Raw genomic sequence first — 17,631 nt, 5'->3', positions numbered from 1 at the left:
GGAGCGCACCCCGCGCGGCAGGGGGCGATCCCGGGCGGCCGGCGGGGGCTAGGAGCCTGCGGGCCACCCCCACCGTCGGGTTCCTCCCGCGCCGGCCTCCGGGCGCGCCCCGCTGGACGCGAGGACGGACACCTGGCGGGCGGAGGTCCGCGCTCCTGCGGCTCCGGTGGGCGCGGGGCGGGCAGGCCGACCCCGAGCGACCTCACCGTCGCGCCTTGAAAGCCACCTCCTTACCCCCGCCCGCAACCCGGAGTCACCCGGGAACGCGGGGCCGAGGGACCCCGGTGCCCAGCCCGCGCGGGGCGCTGTGTCTGCAGCCTCCCGGCCCTCCCGGCATGCACCGCCCCGCGCCCCTCCAGGCCCCTCCCCGCCGACCGCGCGCCCGGGCCGAGCGCGAGGTGCCCCCGCCCCTGCCGCCGCCACGAGTCGCCGGGGCGGACCGAGGGCGGGGGCAGCAGCGACCGGGGCCGCGGGCGCTGCCGAGAGGAGGCCGGGCTTGGGCAGGCGCCTCGGCCAGACCCCACCCCAGCCTGCCGACCCCACCCCCTGCGCCTTCCTCCCGGGGGCGCGCGCGCGGGCACGCGCTCGGAAGTCGGGGGTCGGCGCCGAGTGCGGACTGCGTCCCGGGCGGCTGAGGGCGGCGCGGAGGCGGCGTGCGGGGCAGTGGTCGGCGAGCCGCACGGTCCTCGCCCGCAGCGCCCACCGCCGGTCTCCAGCGAGAGCCGCCGTCACCGCGAGCCCGGCCCCTGGGCCCGGGAGCTCAGCCCGCAGAGCGGCCTCCGGGGGACGCCGCCGGGAGAGGAACGCGCCGTGGCCGGTGCCGTGGCCCAGCGCGCGGGCGGCGGGATGAGGGGCGGCGAGCGGGCCGCGCGGGCGCTGCGGCCCCGGGGGCGCCTCTGGCCGGTGCTGGCCGTGCTGGCCGCGGCGGCCGGCTGCGCCCGGGCGGCCATGGACGAGTGCACGGACGAGGGCGGGCGAGCGCAGCGCTGCATGCCCGAGTTCGTCAACGCCGCCTTCAACGTGACCGTGGTGGCCACCAACACGTGCGGGACTCCGCCGGAGGAGTACTGTGTGCAGACCGGGGTGACCGGAGTCACCAAGTCCTGTCACCTGTGCGACGCCGGGCAGCCCCACCTGCAGCACGGGGCCGCCTTCCTGACCGACTACAACAACCAGGCCGACACCACCTGGTGGCAGAGCCAGACCATGCTGGCCGGGGTGCAGTACCCCAACTCCATCAACCTCACGCTGCACCTGGGTAAGCGGTGACAGCCCCGCGCCCCGCTCCTGCTCGCCCACAGCGCCGGGCCCAGCCTTCGGGGCCCACGCCGCCACGCGCGGGCGGCTTTGCTCCCCAGCCCGGGCCACACAGAATTCCCTTCTCCAGCCTCTAAACTAGATCCAACTCTGAACGTCCCGCGAGGGCCAAGATGCTTCCCGCCAGCATCTCTCCGTTTGCTTTTTTTTTTTCTCTCTCTCTCTCTTCCTCTCTCTCTCTCTCTAACTTGGCCGGATTCTCGCTCCCTTGATGAGTCACTATTTCGGCTGGTTTTCTCCCTCTTCTTTGAAACGTGAAGCAGAAGCGGCCACCCATGCTTTCCTCTCTCCTAGCGGGGCCATCACAGCGCATTCTTGGATCAGAGGCGGGAAGGTCCGCCTTCAGCGCTTTTACCTTGTTGCAGCATCTCCAGGGCGGAGGGTGATTGAACAAGCTAGAGAGGAAGGGGTCCAAGATGAGGGAATTTGAGGAGAGCACATGCCGTTACGACCCATAAAGCTCTATGTCATTAGAATAGAAATTCACTTTTAAAGTTATTGCTCTTTACAGTTCTTCAGCCTTAGAGTCACAAAGCTATTTCCCTGCTAATCCTAGTAACAGAGAAAACAAAGGGAGGTGTCTGCACTCCCTGTAATTGCTGGGCCCAGTTTTGTCCCTGGGTAAAAAGGTTCTCCTGCCTGTCTTCTTGCTTTGATTCCAAGCAAGTGTAGAAACATGTGTAAGTGAGCTTTTAGAAACCAGGAAAGGGATGTATAGAAAACTTCATTGAGGTTGGGGGGGGGGGCGGTGGCGGGTTTGTGGGGGGGCTGGATGAGGATGGACATGTTTATCCTCAAGGATCAAACATCATGTTTCAGCTAGATAAGTGTTTCTCCACCACTGCAATATATAAACAAAGGAAATGATTTATGTTGTTTAACAGAGTCACAAACAACATGACGTGTGAGAAGCCAGCTTTTGATTTGTGGAAGCTTTAATCCCCTTTGCATTGGAAGTCTCGATGTCACCGGTAGCTGGTAGTAATGAATTTCCAGAGAGGGCAGAGTAACAAGCCATTCTTCTGTCAACGCAGGATTATTCTATAAAGGGAGTGACATTACTTGGGGGCCTTTGGAAGGGATGTTTTGTGGGCACATGGTTCTTTCCGTAGCGGTGTGGTATTTTTCCTTCCACTGCTCTCTGGTACACTGAACTGTATACAAAGTGTCAAGATGCCAGGGAAGGAATATGACTTACAAAAAATGCTTTGAAAAGTGGAGTGAAATTACTGTGTATGGAGTGTTAGAAAAGCAGTACTTAGCACCTTTGTTGTGGTAAGTACCATTTTATTGGTAGTCAAGGCATTAGGAAGAGGAAACATTTTGAAAATACGTTCAAAAGGGAGAAATTCTGAGACACCTCTTTTTCAGAGATGGAAGAAGTAAACTGCTGAGCTCAGTTTTTCAGAGGCATTGGAAACTTGTAGAATTAGCAGGCTTGTGGATCGAGCCAGGGGCCTTTGTAAAGACTGCAAGACACCTAGGGTCTCAGGTTTCGTGGGGCTGCTCCTTAGCTATTTTCTCCCAAGTATTACATTTTTAAACTTGGCCAAGGTTACTTTTGAAATGTATATCCAGCTATTTTTGTTCAAATTGTGCTTGTTAAAGTTTCTGTGTTGAATTTCGAATGCCCACGAAATCTTACATTATTTTCAAATATTGACTATTTCAAAGCAAAGGCATTGCCTTGATGTCTCAAAGTCAGCCTGAGAGTCAGCTGAAAATTTCTGAACAAGCATCTTCTTATTGAGGTAAAGGTGGGGCTGTCAGTCTTGGCCTCTGAGTTTTCTGCTGTGGGTACCATGTAGCAAAAGGTTATTTGAGGTGATTTGTAGAGGTGGCTAGATTACTCAGTGATTACTTCTCTGTTACAACCACCATGTGGTGGGTAAGACAGTATCAGTCAAGTTAGGTTGCTACTGCTGGGAGGTAGATATATTAACGGTGGGTCTTGGTGATTAAAAGGTCAAAAGAGATTTTAGAGTTCACCTACTTAGGACTCTAACATGACTTTTTGCTCTAAAAATATTATATGTTTGGACTTGTTTTTTGCTGGAAGATTTTCTTTTCATTTTTTTTTAAAAATAATATTCTTGGTAAATGCAGTTCATAAACCATAGGTTTAGAAATTCTAAGTATAAAAAAAAGTTAAAGTAGTTTTCAGATGACCATTGTGATGAACTGTAAAAAACATTTACTTTAAACTTCTCAGATAGACAATTTCTAAAAACTTGACTAGAACCTATTGTACTTGTTCTTGGGTCAGAAATGATGTCCTGGAGGAAATGGTGTGTGGTGGGAAGGGGCGGGAGATTAGTGTGTAGTAGAGTTGATGTCTCAATCAATATCTCTCCCCTTCTCACTCACCTCCTCCCCCCCCATTTCCCCTCCCCCTTTTTAAATGACAAGGATGTATGTATACATGCTGGTTATGATCTATAATTTATGGCAAATAGGCAAGGCTTTCTGATGTTCAGCATATTCACTCCCTCACCCCAGTTACCCCATGGGTTCTAGCTAACTAATTATTCCCACGAATTCAAGTGCCGTGACTGCTTGTGCATCTATTAAATCTCCCCTCCAGTTCAGATTTCACATACCCTCAAACAAGTGATGCATATTGTGCCTTGCCCTTCCGGAGCACGTGAAACGCGAAGGGAGCCGTGTGAAAGAACGGGTTCTGGCGACCACTTTTCTAGGCTTCCTTTTAATGTTCAACTTTGAACACAGTACACTTTAAAATAAGCCAAGTCGGATTGCACTTAAGTAGTCGCAAGTAGCATACGTGTTTTGGCACCGATCGTCAGTCATTTTTTATTGTAAAAATAACACATGCCACGGTGAATTAAAACAGCAAGTTTAATGATTAGTGAGTCTCTGCATCTCCAGTTGCTAAGTTGCTTTGGAGACCACCGTGCACGGCTTCTTATGTTACCTTCTGGAAACTTCTCATGCACACACATGTGTATATAAAATTACATGATCATTTTAACTGCTACCTTTATTTTGGGTGGGGGGTGATGAGGCACATTTTAACAGATGGCAAGTACAAATTAGATCACTGTACTATTATCATCACTTGTACAAAAGCCAGGAAAATCAGCAATGGTTCTGAAAGGAGCCATGTCTCCAGGAGCATATCCAGTCATCCAGGGTGCAGGGTGCAGTGTGTCTTCTGATAAAATGAGTTAAAGTTGCTGTGGGAACCAGAATTGCATTTTCTGCTTGTTGTGGAGAGAAATCTCAACCAGGCACCCTTTTCTAAAAAGAAGTCTTTCTTATTTTGCCTTCAACTTCTGGATCTTCTCTTCTAGCATCTGTATGGATTAATTCGATTGCTGATTGTGTGGCTCTTGTGTTTTATAATAAAGCATAATAGGTTTCATTAGTATCAGTGGGGTAGCTGATAGTAAGATTGTGGCTGAGGATTTGCTTTGTATTAAGCTGCCCTTTTCATTAACTTGATAGCCATTGTGGATGGAAACTTGGTAACCTGGGTCTTCATCTTGGGGGAAGGTGGCTTTCTCTCTTTCTGAAAACAGTTAGATTAAGGGAGTGCTTATAAAACCAACTCAGTCAAAGTTTATGGAATGCCTAAAATTTTCACCAAGACCAGATTCATTTCCAAGCTCCTCATTAGCTTTAGGGACAAATCGTGATTGAACGATGCATTTTTCTCTCTATCTAAATATCCTTTTTGCGAATCTAAATAAAAATAATTGGTCTATAAGGATATTACATTTTATTCTGTTTGGTCCTCTGCGTATATACTTAGCATGAAACAAACAGCATTTTCTCCCCAGGAAAATCTTCTGCCAGGTAGGCTCTGACTGACGCCTGCCTTCCACTGCCGTCAGGGAACGGTGTGCTCCGGTGACTTCACTGTGGTATTTGCGTACCCCGGGGGGACACTATTTTAGTTTGTCTCACAAAGGCCTGATTTACACTTTGCAGGTCTCAACTTGAGACGTGAAGGCGCTCTTCTTCAATGGCCAGGGGTTGTTGAACACAGTTTTATAAAGCCCTTGTTTTCCGGTTCTGCAGTTCACTGCTTTTTCTGTAAATACCTTGTCCCTGTTTCTAAAGGATTTCAGAAAAACCTGGCACACATTCGGAGAGAAGTTGGGACTAGAAGGCACCCCCAACCGCTCCCAGTAATTTTGTCATTGGCCACATCTGTGGGAAGGCTAAGGTTTGCCTATTTCAATTCTAAATCCTTTTAGGAAGCTGGATATGCCTTTTGCTATGCACTCCTTCCCACTGTGCATACATTCTCATGTTACTGCCAAAGAGGCTGCAAGCATTTTAAAAATACCCACTCAACACATAGCGCAGTAGCCCATAGGAAGGTATAGAAGACTGAAGGTCTCGCCTTCAGAAGTTTATACTCTATTAGATGGAATTTTCCTGCTCCCTTGTAATGCCATTTCAATAATAAACCAGGAGTGCCTTTATGATATTTCACAGTTTGTACAGCCTCCAGGATATCACAGATTTGATTTTCACAGCTCGGAGCAGGCAAAGGTGAGGATCCTGAGGTGGTGATTTGCCAGCAGTCACAGTAGAGGTAGATTTTGACGCCTTAGTCTAAAGCACTGGCTCCTGGGACTCAGCTTCTTTAACAAATTTCTCAAAAGAATTCATTTATTCCAGAGCAGCTTTAAAATACAAGGTCATGTACACACTGGTCCAGAGATACCAGACTCCCTTGGTTTCCCTCCTAGTCCCTCTCTGTTCCTTTTTACTTGTTTCTGGAAGCCTTTTTTTTTTTTTAATTTATTTATTTTAATTCTGCTCACTCTCCCTGAATGAACTCTTAATCTCAAGGCTTCATCTGCAAGCTGGCCAGCTCTTTCTCCAGGCCTAAGGACTTGTTGGACATGGTCAATTTGGGATGTCCAGAGGCCATGTCCAAAACTAAATTCATCCCCATCATCGTCTTACCCCACTCAAAGCCGTATCTTAATGCACAGACGAATGTTTAACCCTGAGGCCCTTGAATCCATCCTTTGCCAAGTCTCCCATGAAAGATAACCACGCCGGACAGGCTCTCATCAGCAAAGATTGCTCTGTTTGGCGAGCAGATAGGATTCACGCACTGCTGGGCGGTGGGTCAGCCTGGGCAGCTGTAACTCCGCCCCTTTCCCCCCACCCATCTTTCCCCGTCATCTGCCCAAGACTTCACTCTTACCTCTTCTATCCAGCCACGGTGTCTCTGGAATCCTTATCTTGGTCTCTGCCTGACTGTAGCTCCCATGGAATTTCACCTGGATCACTGCAAAGCTTCCTAGCTAACCGGTGGGCTTTCTGCCTCCAGTTTGGCTCCTGGTATTGGGACAGCCTCACTCGGGACTGAGCGATGGTTCTAAAATGCAAATCTGAGGATGACATTTCCTAGCTGAAAATTGTGCAGGGGCTCCTTAAGCCTTTAGGAGAGCGATAATGTGCAGACTCCTTGGGGTGGGGCACAAGACACTTCAGAATGTAGACCTTCGTCGCTAGGCTTCCGTTTTGTCGTTTCCATGCTCAGAGGGCTGGCTCTTCGCTTCGGAACACTGCTTCCTGGCATCCTTCCCCCTTTTCTCCCCTTTCCATTCTCACTCTCTGGCCTGGATTAGGGGTTCCACTCCGCGTCTCTTTGTCTGCTCCCACTTCTAGACCATGAGGTCTTTGAAAGCAGCATCAAAGACTTCGTCATCGTCTCAGTTCAGTGCAACCAAACTAACATTGATTAATTGCTTGTTAAAAAAATAAGGGATTAATCTGCCCCTTATCCTACATGGTCAGTTTCCAAGGGGAGAGTTCCAAGTGCCTGTGTGCTGGTGCTGCTACCTTGCCTGGCTGGCTTGCTCTAAGATTTGTAAGAGGGACGTGCTGGGATTCGCAAGCATCTTCGTTCTTGTGAAATGATAAAGTTAGATGTTTGCTCATTTGGGCTCAAATTGACAGCTTGCTAAAAAGGGGCCTACCAGAAAACTCATTTATAGAAATGTCCCTGAGGTCTTAGAGCATCGTGCCAGACTGTGGTGACACTAATTAAGTATGTCTGCTTTTCTTTCCACGGTCTCTTCCCGGGGGCCCGCCTAAAATAACTGGGCCCAGTCAGCCTGGTGCCCAGGGCAGCTCCAGATTCATGAAATAAAATAGAGCAGGCTTATCTCCTCCTTAGACAATGGCGCTCTCAGATCTCTCGTGGGAGGAGGACCTTGTGGCGAGGCTGGGGGATGAATTAGGGGATTTACAAGATTTCTTTTCAAACTTTAGGAGTTATATTCCCTCGGCTTCCTTCTTTCACTCTTTGTTTCCAACTGTGTGGCTGCTTCCTGTCATAGTGAGGGCGACATCGGATTTTTGTTATATCGTCTTCCTTGGATTTCTGAAATTGTCTTCGGATTTTTTTTTTTTAATTCTTTGTCATTTTATCTTCTTTCTGTTTTGAACGTTTCTGGAAATATTAATCCAGAATCAGCCTCCTTCTCATTTTAAAAATTTTCTTGAAATAAAAAATACAAATGGTCTTGTATAGAGTTTGGGACTCAGTGAATTTTGTTTGATGGTAAAGCACCGTGGATGTGAAGATCTCCGCTAACCAGGATGATTGCCCAGGGCAGTCACCACAGAGGCACCTGCCAGTGTTTCCAGAGATACCACGATGACCAGTCTTTACCTCCCCCCCCCCCCCCACGTTATAGTTCTAATTTTATGTTTTCTGTCTTGACTGGGATGGAGGTTACATAGGTGTATACATATGTGCAAATTCAGAAGTGCACATTTAATGTTTGTGCACTTCATTGTATGCAAATTATTCCTCAAAAAAATTAAAAAGAACAGTCATAACGCAAAATAACATATAGGTGATTTCATTTGGTTTTGGTATGGTTTTGACTTAAAATAGAAGAACACAGAAGCTGAGGCTTGATCATCTAAGATATATTTCTCTTACTGTCTTTCTACTTGCTGGCATTCATTAGGTGTTGACTAATAATTGTTGAGTGAAAGGGCAAATAAGTGAACCGCTGGTTTTAGTTGAGGTATCAGCTGGCTTTAATGGAGAGCGCCTTCAGCAGGGTGTTCAGGTGAGCTTCAGGCAGAGTCAGGGCGCGGGAGCTCTTTCCTCACCCACTTTGAAGCAGGTTTTGGTTGATGCTTTGTGGTTTGAAGTGATAAGATGGTAAGTTTGTGGGTTTTGCTGCTGGTAGATAATTCTCTAAGAATGTCTCTGCCTGGTGGTGGTGTGTTCTTGGTTCCAATGTCTGGTTTTTATATATAAGTTGTTTAATTTCTGTGGTGAAAACGAACTGTTCCACAAATGACTCGTAGCTAATGTGAAGACCCCGTCTTCTTTTTACTAGTGGCCTCTTCTCGTTGAGCCAGTAAGTCTGCAGCTTGAGTTGTGTGGCTTTCTTAGAGAAGTTTATGAAATGTTGTGAAGTATTTACAACTAAGTGAAAAGACCCACTCAACATGAGATGAGCTTAATGGACTGGGATTCTGAATAGTTAGTGGACAAAGACCTTATGTAAATAAGGCAGCTGATGAGAGAATTCTTCATTTATGCCCATTGTAATATGGGCTGTGCGGGTAACAATAGATGTTGAAACGTTATATCCTCAAGTAATTTGTAACATGTCTGAGGAGATGAGACAGAAACATTCATGCGCAGGAAATTGATGGGACAACATAAGCACAGCAAAAATAATTCAGTGGAAACCTTTTGAAGTGCAGAGGGAAGACCTGCAGAGCCCTTTGAATGAAGAGTGAGGAAAAGGTCCTTGGGTCTTGAAGAAAAGACCCAAGCGGGACATGAATGGAGGACTTTCCAGGAAGGGCGAGGTGCTTTCATGGCGGTTTAAAAGTAATCAGATAATGGTGAAGGCATTGTTTGCTTCCCACAGAGTAGAGGAGACATGTAGGATGGGTTCTGGGGAGATGAGGATCTTGCAAACTAGGTGACACAAGAAAGTAAATTACCTTCCATTGAGTGCCTCCTGGTTACCTCTTTGAACCCTTTAAAAAAACCGATCTTAAGCATCTCTCCTATATCCACTATGGAATAATAATGTGAACTAACTTGTGCCTTCTCTGAGGTTGGACAGGCTGAGTTTAGGTTGGAATCCAGGCCTGTTGTGGATGGATTCTACGTTAGAACAGACCTGGTAAGTGAGAGAGAACTGTAGGAAGACCTTGAATTGGGGAGTGAACTGAACTTAAAATCTAGGAGCTGAACCTGGTGTCTCTGTAGACCTCTTCGTGAGGAGCTCTGGTTTTGGGTTGCTTCTTTCAAAACGGGCTTTGCACTTTTTTTCTTGGCAATGGAAGAATTTTAAATTGGGGGCACTTACACTCTTTTAAAATATGTAACCGTTAATGCCTCTAGGACTTTGTAAGGAATTTATTGAATTTCAGAATGAGATCCTGGGTTTTGTCAGCATCTCCTGACAGGGAAAGTGTACCTCATTGCCCATTTCCTGAAGGGTGGTCGGGGGAATGCCAGCTTATCTCCTTTCTGCCTTATCCACGACACCCTTTCTGGTTGTTGAGAATTGCCGAATTTAGTCCGGTTGCTTATGTTATCTGACATCCTTGAAGATAAAGCATCCAGGCCCTCTTCAGGTTCTATTTCGTTTCCCCTCTGCACCAAGTAAATTCTAACTCATACATGGTTGCTTTTTTGTTGTTCAGGTTTGCCAACTGAATAGGTCTAACCACCTTTTATCGATCAATTGATTGATCTGTAACTACGGTGGCCCTAGATTTCTTTGTCACTGTCGTCAGAGTGACTCCCTTCACCTTCTTTTCTGTATAAGTGACTTTGTAAATCTCTAACTCTGTCTCTCTGATCTACCTTATCTCTGTTTCTATCTGTTATTTAATCTGTACCTTCTTAGTCTCCCCGGAGCATCACTGAGTGAAGGGTCAATCAGGGGACTCTTAGATACCCTTAAAAAAAAGGTGTTTTGTTTGGCTTCGTTTTATTCGCTTTATCTCTAAAGAACAGGGTCATAATTCCCACTTAGATTTTGTATTTTGGGCTGCTCCCCCACTACAGACTATCTCCACTTGTAGAACTCAAGATTCTTAGGATGGGCTGTCCTTTCAAGTACCAGTTGACTGATTAAATTTTAAGTCCTACTTTCTCTGCTTTCTCCATAGTCCTGCTTAGTACACATGGTACTCCTGTGATGCCATCACATCCTAGTGACTGATGATTTTTAAAGGTGCATGGTCAATGTCTTTTCTGAAGGGAAGGTTAGGTGGGATGACGCCCACTGTTACATTTGAGGAATGAGTGTTGGGCTTAAAATTGCCCCAGTTGGGCCCTGACCAGTTTGGCTCGGTGGATAGACTGTCTGGCTGTGGACTCAGGGGTCCCAGGTTCGATTCTGGTCAAGGGCATGTACCTTGGTTGCGGGCACATACCCAGTGGGGAGTGTGCAGGAGGCAGCTGATCGATGTTTCTCTCTCATTGATGTTTCTAACTCTCTAACCCTCTCCCTTCCTCTCTGTAAAAAATCAGTAAAATACATATTTTTAAAAATTGCCCCAGTTGGTAAAATATAGAAGAATAAGTATTTTCTCAGGGCTTTTCTATCAATTCTGTTCAAAGAGAATATTAAAATCTGAACTATAGACCCTTGAACAACGTGGGTTTGAACTGCGTGGTCCACTTATACGTGGATGTTTTTCAATAAATATATGGTTGGCCCTCTGTATCTGCAGTTGTACATCCTTGGATTCACCCAACCTGGGATCTCAAACAGTATTTTTGATCTGTGATTGCAAATCCAGGGATGGGAATCCCCAGATGCTGAGGGCCAACGGTGTGCATTGTTCTAGGCCATGTTATAGAAGGGACTTGAGCACACAAGTATTTTGGCATCTGCAGTGGGGATCCTGGAACCAGTCCCCCCAGATACTGAGGAGTGGCTGTAGTTAAGTTTTGGGGGAGCCAAAAGTTTTTGAAAGGGGGTAGTGACAGCTTGATGACAACGAGTTGAACAGCTTTTCTTGAGCTTTCTATTCACTGGCAGCGACTGGGAAGCGAGGGTCTAGTTGCCTTGGTTTATACTTGTCTGTTCCACCGAGCCTGGTGCTGCTGTTCCTCCCACAGTGGTTTCTGCTCGTCATGGACCCTATTCCTATAGGACTAATGACTCCTATTGTTTTGGTGTCACTAAGTTTTTAGATTATTATTATTTTCACACCAGATCATGATCTGGTAGAGATGAGCATCCTGGCATTTTCATTGAAATTGTGTGTTCTTTTTGGAACTGGGAAGAAACGGGGGCTAAGGGTAAAGATTATTGGGGGAGGAGGGAGTTGGAGACCAAGAGAGCAATTGTCTAATGGCTTTGGCCATGTGATCGCCTCTTCATGGGAAAAGGGTCATGTTCTGTGGGGTTGAGTATCTAGGATTAACTTTTAGAGAAGCCCTGTATATAGTTTTGGAATTTATAGTATTTTAGATAAGTTCATGGGATAGAAAATCTATTGAAGACTAAATTTTTAGAACTCTACTACAGATGAAAGTTTGTGGGAACATCTGTAATGCAGCTGTAATAAAATTTGTTTACTTGATCGGGATTGCTTTAGAGGCTCACACTGGTTCCTTTACTGCTATTTTCTGCATTTTTTTGCCGCATGCCACGAAATAAATTAACACCAACTCCTGGTGGGATTAGGGGGTCATTCAGTTTTGTGACTATTCTAAGATTTTGGTTTTAAACTTGCGTCCATTTGAAAGCTCTTCTGTCCTGGCACAGGGCATGGATGGTGAAACCAGGATACCAAAAGATGGACTAATTCTGAAATTAACGTATTTTCCAGATGTTTGGAGAATGGAGGCTTGTTTTCTGTGCTGCTTTTTGTGTGTTCTTGTGTGCGTCTCTTGTGTTTTAATTGGAAAGCCCCTTGGGGAAGGGAGGATCTGCTTTTCGGGTTGGGAAATAAAATAGGTGTTAAATTTTCATGTGAAAACTTTTGAGTTGGTGTTGCCATTTCTGTGATAGAGCGAAGAGGTAACTTTGTTCCGAGGAAGGAGCTGTTGGGAAGGCTGGTGTTGGGGGTGAAACTCCGAGGCAGTCCCTAAAAGCAGACTCGTTCACATCTCCAGCGATTTTCAATTAGGAAGCGCGCCCCTGACGCTCTGACTCAGCAGCCTTTAACCATGCCTGACTAAATAGACCTTGTTTTTGAAACTCACAGCAGTGCCTAGCTCCCTGCTGTCTTTTGTTCATCCCGCTAACACACAGCTGTTTTGTTCATACATCATTTTGTGTTCAGCTGCCCGGTTACTTCCTATGGTGAATAATGGGACACATGGGAGTTTGAACACCCAAGCGTGTGCTTATTCAAACAGGAAGTCTCAAGGAAGCGCAGTATCCTCGTCCGAGGAACAAAAGGTGGAACGGGAAAGGCCACACGGATGGTTCTAAGCCTAAACCATCTGCAGGGAAACAGCTGACAGTTCCTGAGAGACAGGCACTCGGCAGCTTCAAGGTGGGATCCTTTCTTCGGAACTTGATTCATTTTTTAAAAACACGTTTGGCATCTCCCACCCTAATCCATAAAACAGACAGAAATGGAGGTGAACAAAGTAACGTGGCCGCTTTACCCATGGGGAAGCGTGTGGATCTTAGGAAAGAAGGTGCAACAACTTGACTTTCCCGAAGGCGACAAACGCTGTCCCCAGGTACAAGCCAAGAGGTGGGACTTCACAGGGAGCGGACGGGGTGGTTGGAAAGATGAAACTCTGCACAGCCTTTGGTCACTGAGCACCGGAGGACTGTGAGATAAAGGAGAGAGTGGGTTCTACACAGGAAGCATGCATTCTAGCAGAGCCGTGGCGGTGAGGACCGTGTTGCCTCCGAACATCCTGCTCACGGGTGCACCAGGGGTTGGAAAAACCACACGAGGCAGAGAACGTGCATCAAAATCGGGACTGAAACACGTTAATGTGGGTGATTCTGCTGGAGGAGAGCAGTTATATGATGGTTATGATGAAGAATACGATTGTCCCATTTTAAATGAATTGAGAGTAGTTAATGAGTTAGGAAACCAAATGAGTGAAGGTGGAGTTCTTGTTGATGACCACAGTTGTGATTTTCTTCTCTGAACGCTTGTTTCATACAGTTTTTGTGCTGAAAACCAGTAATAGTGTATTGTACCAAAGACTTGAAACAAGGGGTTATAATGAGAAGAAACGAAACGATAATGTCCAGTGTGAAATATTTCAAATTCTTTATAAAGAAGCATTAGGATCCTACAAGGAAGAAATAGTGCAACAGCTCCCCAGCAATAAACTAGGAGATTTAGAGGATAATGTCGATCAGATACTGAAGTGGATTGAGGAATGGATCAAAGATCATAGCTCTTGACTTATAAGACTGGCCACTTTATAATCACTCTTATATTTCCCTGCCCACATCATATAAATTGTTCAATTATTAGTAAACCCCTTTTATTAAAATTGTGCTGCAGAACTGGTAGGTGTATAGTATAAATGTTTACGTTTGTGTGTTTTTCCCCCATGAGAAAGCTGAACAACCTTAAGCATAATAAACATAATGTTATTAAAGATTGGGCCTAAAAACAGTCATCATTCCATGCTTCCGTTGCTAAAGAATAAATAAATATGACCAAATGCGTGGATGGATATCTTTTAAGTTTATGATGGAAGAAAATGAACATGATCTCTTAAAATAAAATTAAAGCCTAAAGATAAAATAAAAAATGTGTTTACCACCATATACACTCTAGGATAGTGGTTCTCAACCTTCCTCATGCCGCGGCCCTTTAATACAGTTCCTCATGTTGTGGTGACCCCCAACAATAAAATTATTTTCGTTGCTACTTCATCACTGTAATGTTGCTACTGTTATGAATCGTCATGTAAATATCTGATGTGCAGGATGTATTTAGGCGACCCCTGGGAAAAGGTCGTTCGACCCCCAGGTTGAGAACCGCTGCTCTAGGACAAACATGAGCGCCGTAGAGAAGGGTAAAAACTCGCGGGGCTGCCAAGGAGACCTGATTAGAGCTGATCAAGATAAGGGACTTCACGGAAAATTTTTAGATTCCTACCAACTTTGAGATTCTTTGATTATATGATAGGGGACTTGTTAGAACGAGTCAAATCCTGATTTTAGATTTAAAAGCGAAAATTAAATCTCTAAAAGAAGGGGGAGCGAACAGTTTATATTAAGCAAGTAGGGCAGCGATGTTTAACCTATTTCATCTCATGGCACATATAAACTAATTACTAAAATTCTGCAGCACACCAAAAAATACATATTTTTTCTGCCATCCTGACCAAAAAACTCGGTATAATTTTGATTCATTCATGCCAGGTGGCTATTGTTGTGTTGGCTGTTGTCATTTTTTATTTGACAACCTAAGAGAAAAGAGGTCAGTGCCCCCTGGTACTTATTGCGTATTTTAAAAATCCTTGCGCTCACTAGTTGAAAATCGCTGAAGTAGGGTGATGCAAATGCTAAAGAAAAAAAATTCAGTTTTGGGCTTAATTAATGGGAGCAATAGTATTCAATCAAAGGAGTATTGGCTATGCTCATTGTGTGGTTGAACTCTGCCCCCAATTCCAGTTATAGTAAACATGTTTACACAGCATGGATGCTGCATCTTTTCTTGATTCCTTTTTTACCCCCCTTTTGCTTGTTTATTTGGTTATATCATACTCGAGGCGAATTTCAACTCCATGAAGATTTTATTTTATTTTAACATTTTAGAGAGAGAAGAAGGGAAAGGGAGAGAGTGAGAAAAACATCGATGTGAGAACAAAACATTGATGGGTTGGTTGCCTCTTACACACCCCCTACCAGGGTTTGAGCCACAACCCAGGCATGTACTCTGACCAGGAATCATATCAGCTACCATTTGGTGCACAGGACGACGCCCAAGCAACTGAGCCGCACCAGCCAGGACTCCAGGAAGATTTTGTTAATTTCTGGTTCCTTCCCCCCCCCCCACCCCCCATAGCGCTTGCCATTACATTGTTTGATATTCATGTATTCATTCATTTCTAAAAATCAGTACAACAAACATATTGCATGCCTATGATGTAAGAGGTACTATCTTATAATTGTTTCCTCTATTTCCCCATTAGACTGAGTTCATTGAGAACAAGTTGAGTTTATTGATTCATCAAACAAAATACTTATTGAGTGCCTGTATATAAAAGGCACCACAAAGGGCTGGAGACAGGGCAGAGAAGACCTAGAGCTGAACTTCTGGGTGAAAAGCATGCAGTTCAGTGGACCTGACCCAGGGAGGGTTTTATTGGCTTCCTTTTTCCATTGGCTCTGAGCTCCCTAGTGTATAGCATGATACCTTTTCTCTAGGTGCTCAGCAGTTTGCTGAATGAGTGAGTTCCTATTTCTGCGAGGCTATGGTCACAGAATGCAGATGCAGCTGAGAATGGCAATGTTGTTTAGATTTCCCCAAGGTGAGCTTTGCCTGGGGTTGTCGAACTTAAGTGGAATGAGATGGCTAGTGCATGGTGTGGCTTCCTTACCAACATCGTTAGGTAAAGTCTTGCCACAGTAGCAGAGAGCCCCAACAATAAAGTTGTTTAAAAAACGTTTGTTTCCCTTTTACGGGGTGGTCCCGAGGTAGGTGGGCAGCTGGGTAGCTCGGTCCACAAAGATGTTCTGGGACCCAAGCTCCTTGCACCTTCATGCTCTGCCATCCCTTGGGGGGTGGCCCTCACGTGTGTGGTGGAAGTTGGTGATAGACTCTTCTGTATCCCACATGGGAAGATACTGCCAAGGAGTGTGTGCTTCATTCTTACCACGGAGACCAAAAGTGGCACATCGTTCTATCACCTGCCGCTGGAGGGTGCTTCCTGTACACAGTGGAGGCTGGGAAATGTAGGCTAGCTGGGCACCTGTGCCCAGCCGCACGTCTGTTACGGTGACAGAGGGAGAACTGATTTTGGCAAGCGGCTCTGGCATGCCAACACTTCTACTCTGGTGATGTCCTTGCCAGCCCGTGCAGGAGAGCCTACCTCTCCCAGGTTCTGGTCTTCCTGGAAGACCTTACTCCAGACCAGTGGTTCTCAACCTTCCTAATGCCGCGGCCCTTTAATACAGTTCCTCATGTTGTGGTGACCCCAGTTGCATTGTTACAAATTGAACTTAATTAAAGCATAGTGATTAATCACAAAAACAATATGTAATTATATATGTGTTTTCCGATGGTCTTAGGCGACCCCTGTGAAAGGTTCATTCGAGCCCTGACTGGTTTGGCTCAGTGCATAGAGCGTCGGCCTGCGGACTGAAAGGTCCCAGGTTCGATTCTGGTCAAGGGCATGTACCTTAGTTGCGGGCACATCCCCAGTGGGGGGTGTGCAGGAGGCAGCCAATCGATGTTTATCTCTCACCGATGTTTCTGACTCTCTATCCCTCTCCCTTCCTCTCTGTAAAAAATTAATAAAATATATATTTTTAAAAAGAAGGGTCGTTCGACCCCCAAAGGGGTCGTGACCCACAGGCTGAGAACCGCTGTTTTGGAGGCTCCCATCCTGTGGCTCACAGCTTTAGGAAATGGATCTAGAAAAACTAGCAACCTCTGTGGACCCTCACACGCTCGGCTTCAGGAGAAGAGGCTCTGCCAAAACGGGTGAGTGCTCATCTGCCGGGAGCCGGTCCATCCTTGCTGTTTCAAGGGACCTGGCATAGATGGCATACGATTCTTAATATGTTTGCTCACCTTCTTGGCGCTGTGTTTTAACCAAGGTCACCTCTCCGAGAAAGGTTGAATCCCCAGGTAGGGATTTTCCCCTGAAGTTAGGGAGGGAATAAAACCCCTCAACTAAGTGTCAGGCGGGTAATTAATCACTTTAACTACGAACAATCATGCTTAAGCTACATAATCTTTACTCCCTGGAATGGAGATAAGAAACGCCCTAACATTTGTAATAGAGATTGATAGGATTGAATCAACTGGTATAAATACAGATGTAACTAGACAGCAAGACACAGAACTTAGAACACAGAACTTAGAACACAGAATTCAGAAGACAGAACCTACATGGAGCCTGGAGACAGAAGAACTTCGCTGGAGAGAACATGGCAGGGGATCCTGGACTGAACCTGACTGCGGAGATTGGCAGGAGAGCCTGACTAGAACCTGGTGACTGAACCTGACTGGCAATCCTAAGCAGAACCTCTCTGGAGATCGAGACCAGAACTTGGCTGGAGATCCGGGCTGGAGATCCTGGCTAGGCTGCTGATCAACTGAACACTGTCTCCGTGTCCTTCCTTCTTCGCCGACTCCGTCCACACCTTTGGGGACCCC

General features: G+C 46.2%; 1 protein-coding gene and 1 pseudogene across 1 annotated transcript in view; both read left to right on the top strand.

Annotated features, from left to right (window-relative positions):
* Window positions 1-488: 488 nt before the first annotated feature.
* LAMC1 (laminin subunit gamma 1) overlaps window positions 489-17,631 on the top strand; it is a 106,267-nt gene continuing 89,124 nt past the window's right edge. The window contains exon 1 of the mRNA XM_059673654.1: window positions 489-1,258. Coding sequence (XP_059529637.1) covers window positions 847-1,258 — 412 coding nt within the window. The 5' untranslated portion in view covers window positions 489-846. The remainder of the gene's footprint in view (window positions 1,259-17,631) is intronic.
* Window positions 1,267-16,638, top strand: LOC132220500 (adenylate kinase isoenzyme 6-like; annotated as a pseudogene).

Source organism: Myotis daubentonii, chromosome 18, assembly GCF_963259705.1.
Source record: "Myotis daubentonii chromosome 18, mMyoDau2.1, whole genome shotgun sequence".
NCBI classification, from domain to species: domain Eukaryota; kingdom Metazoa; phylum Chordata; class Mammalia; order Chiroptera; family Vespertilionidae; genus Myotis; species Myotis daubentonii.
Note: the sequence above shows the minus strand (reverse complement) of the source record. Positions and strands in the feature narration are given on the sequence as shown.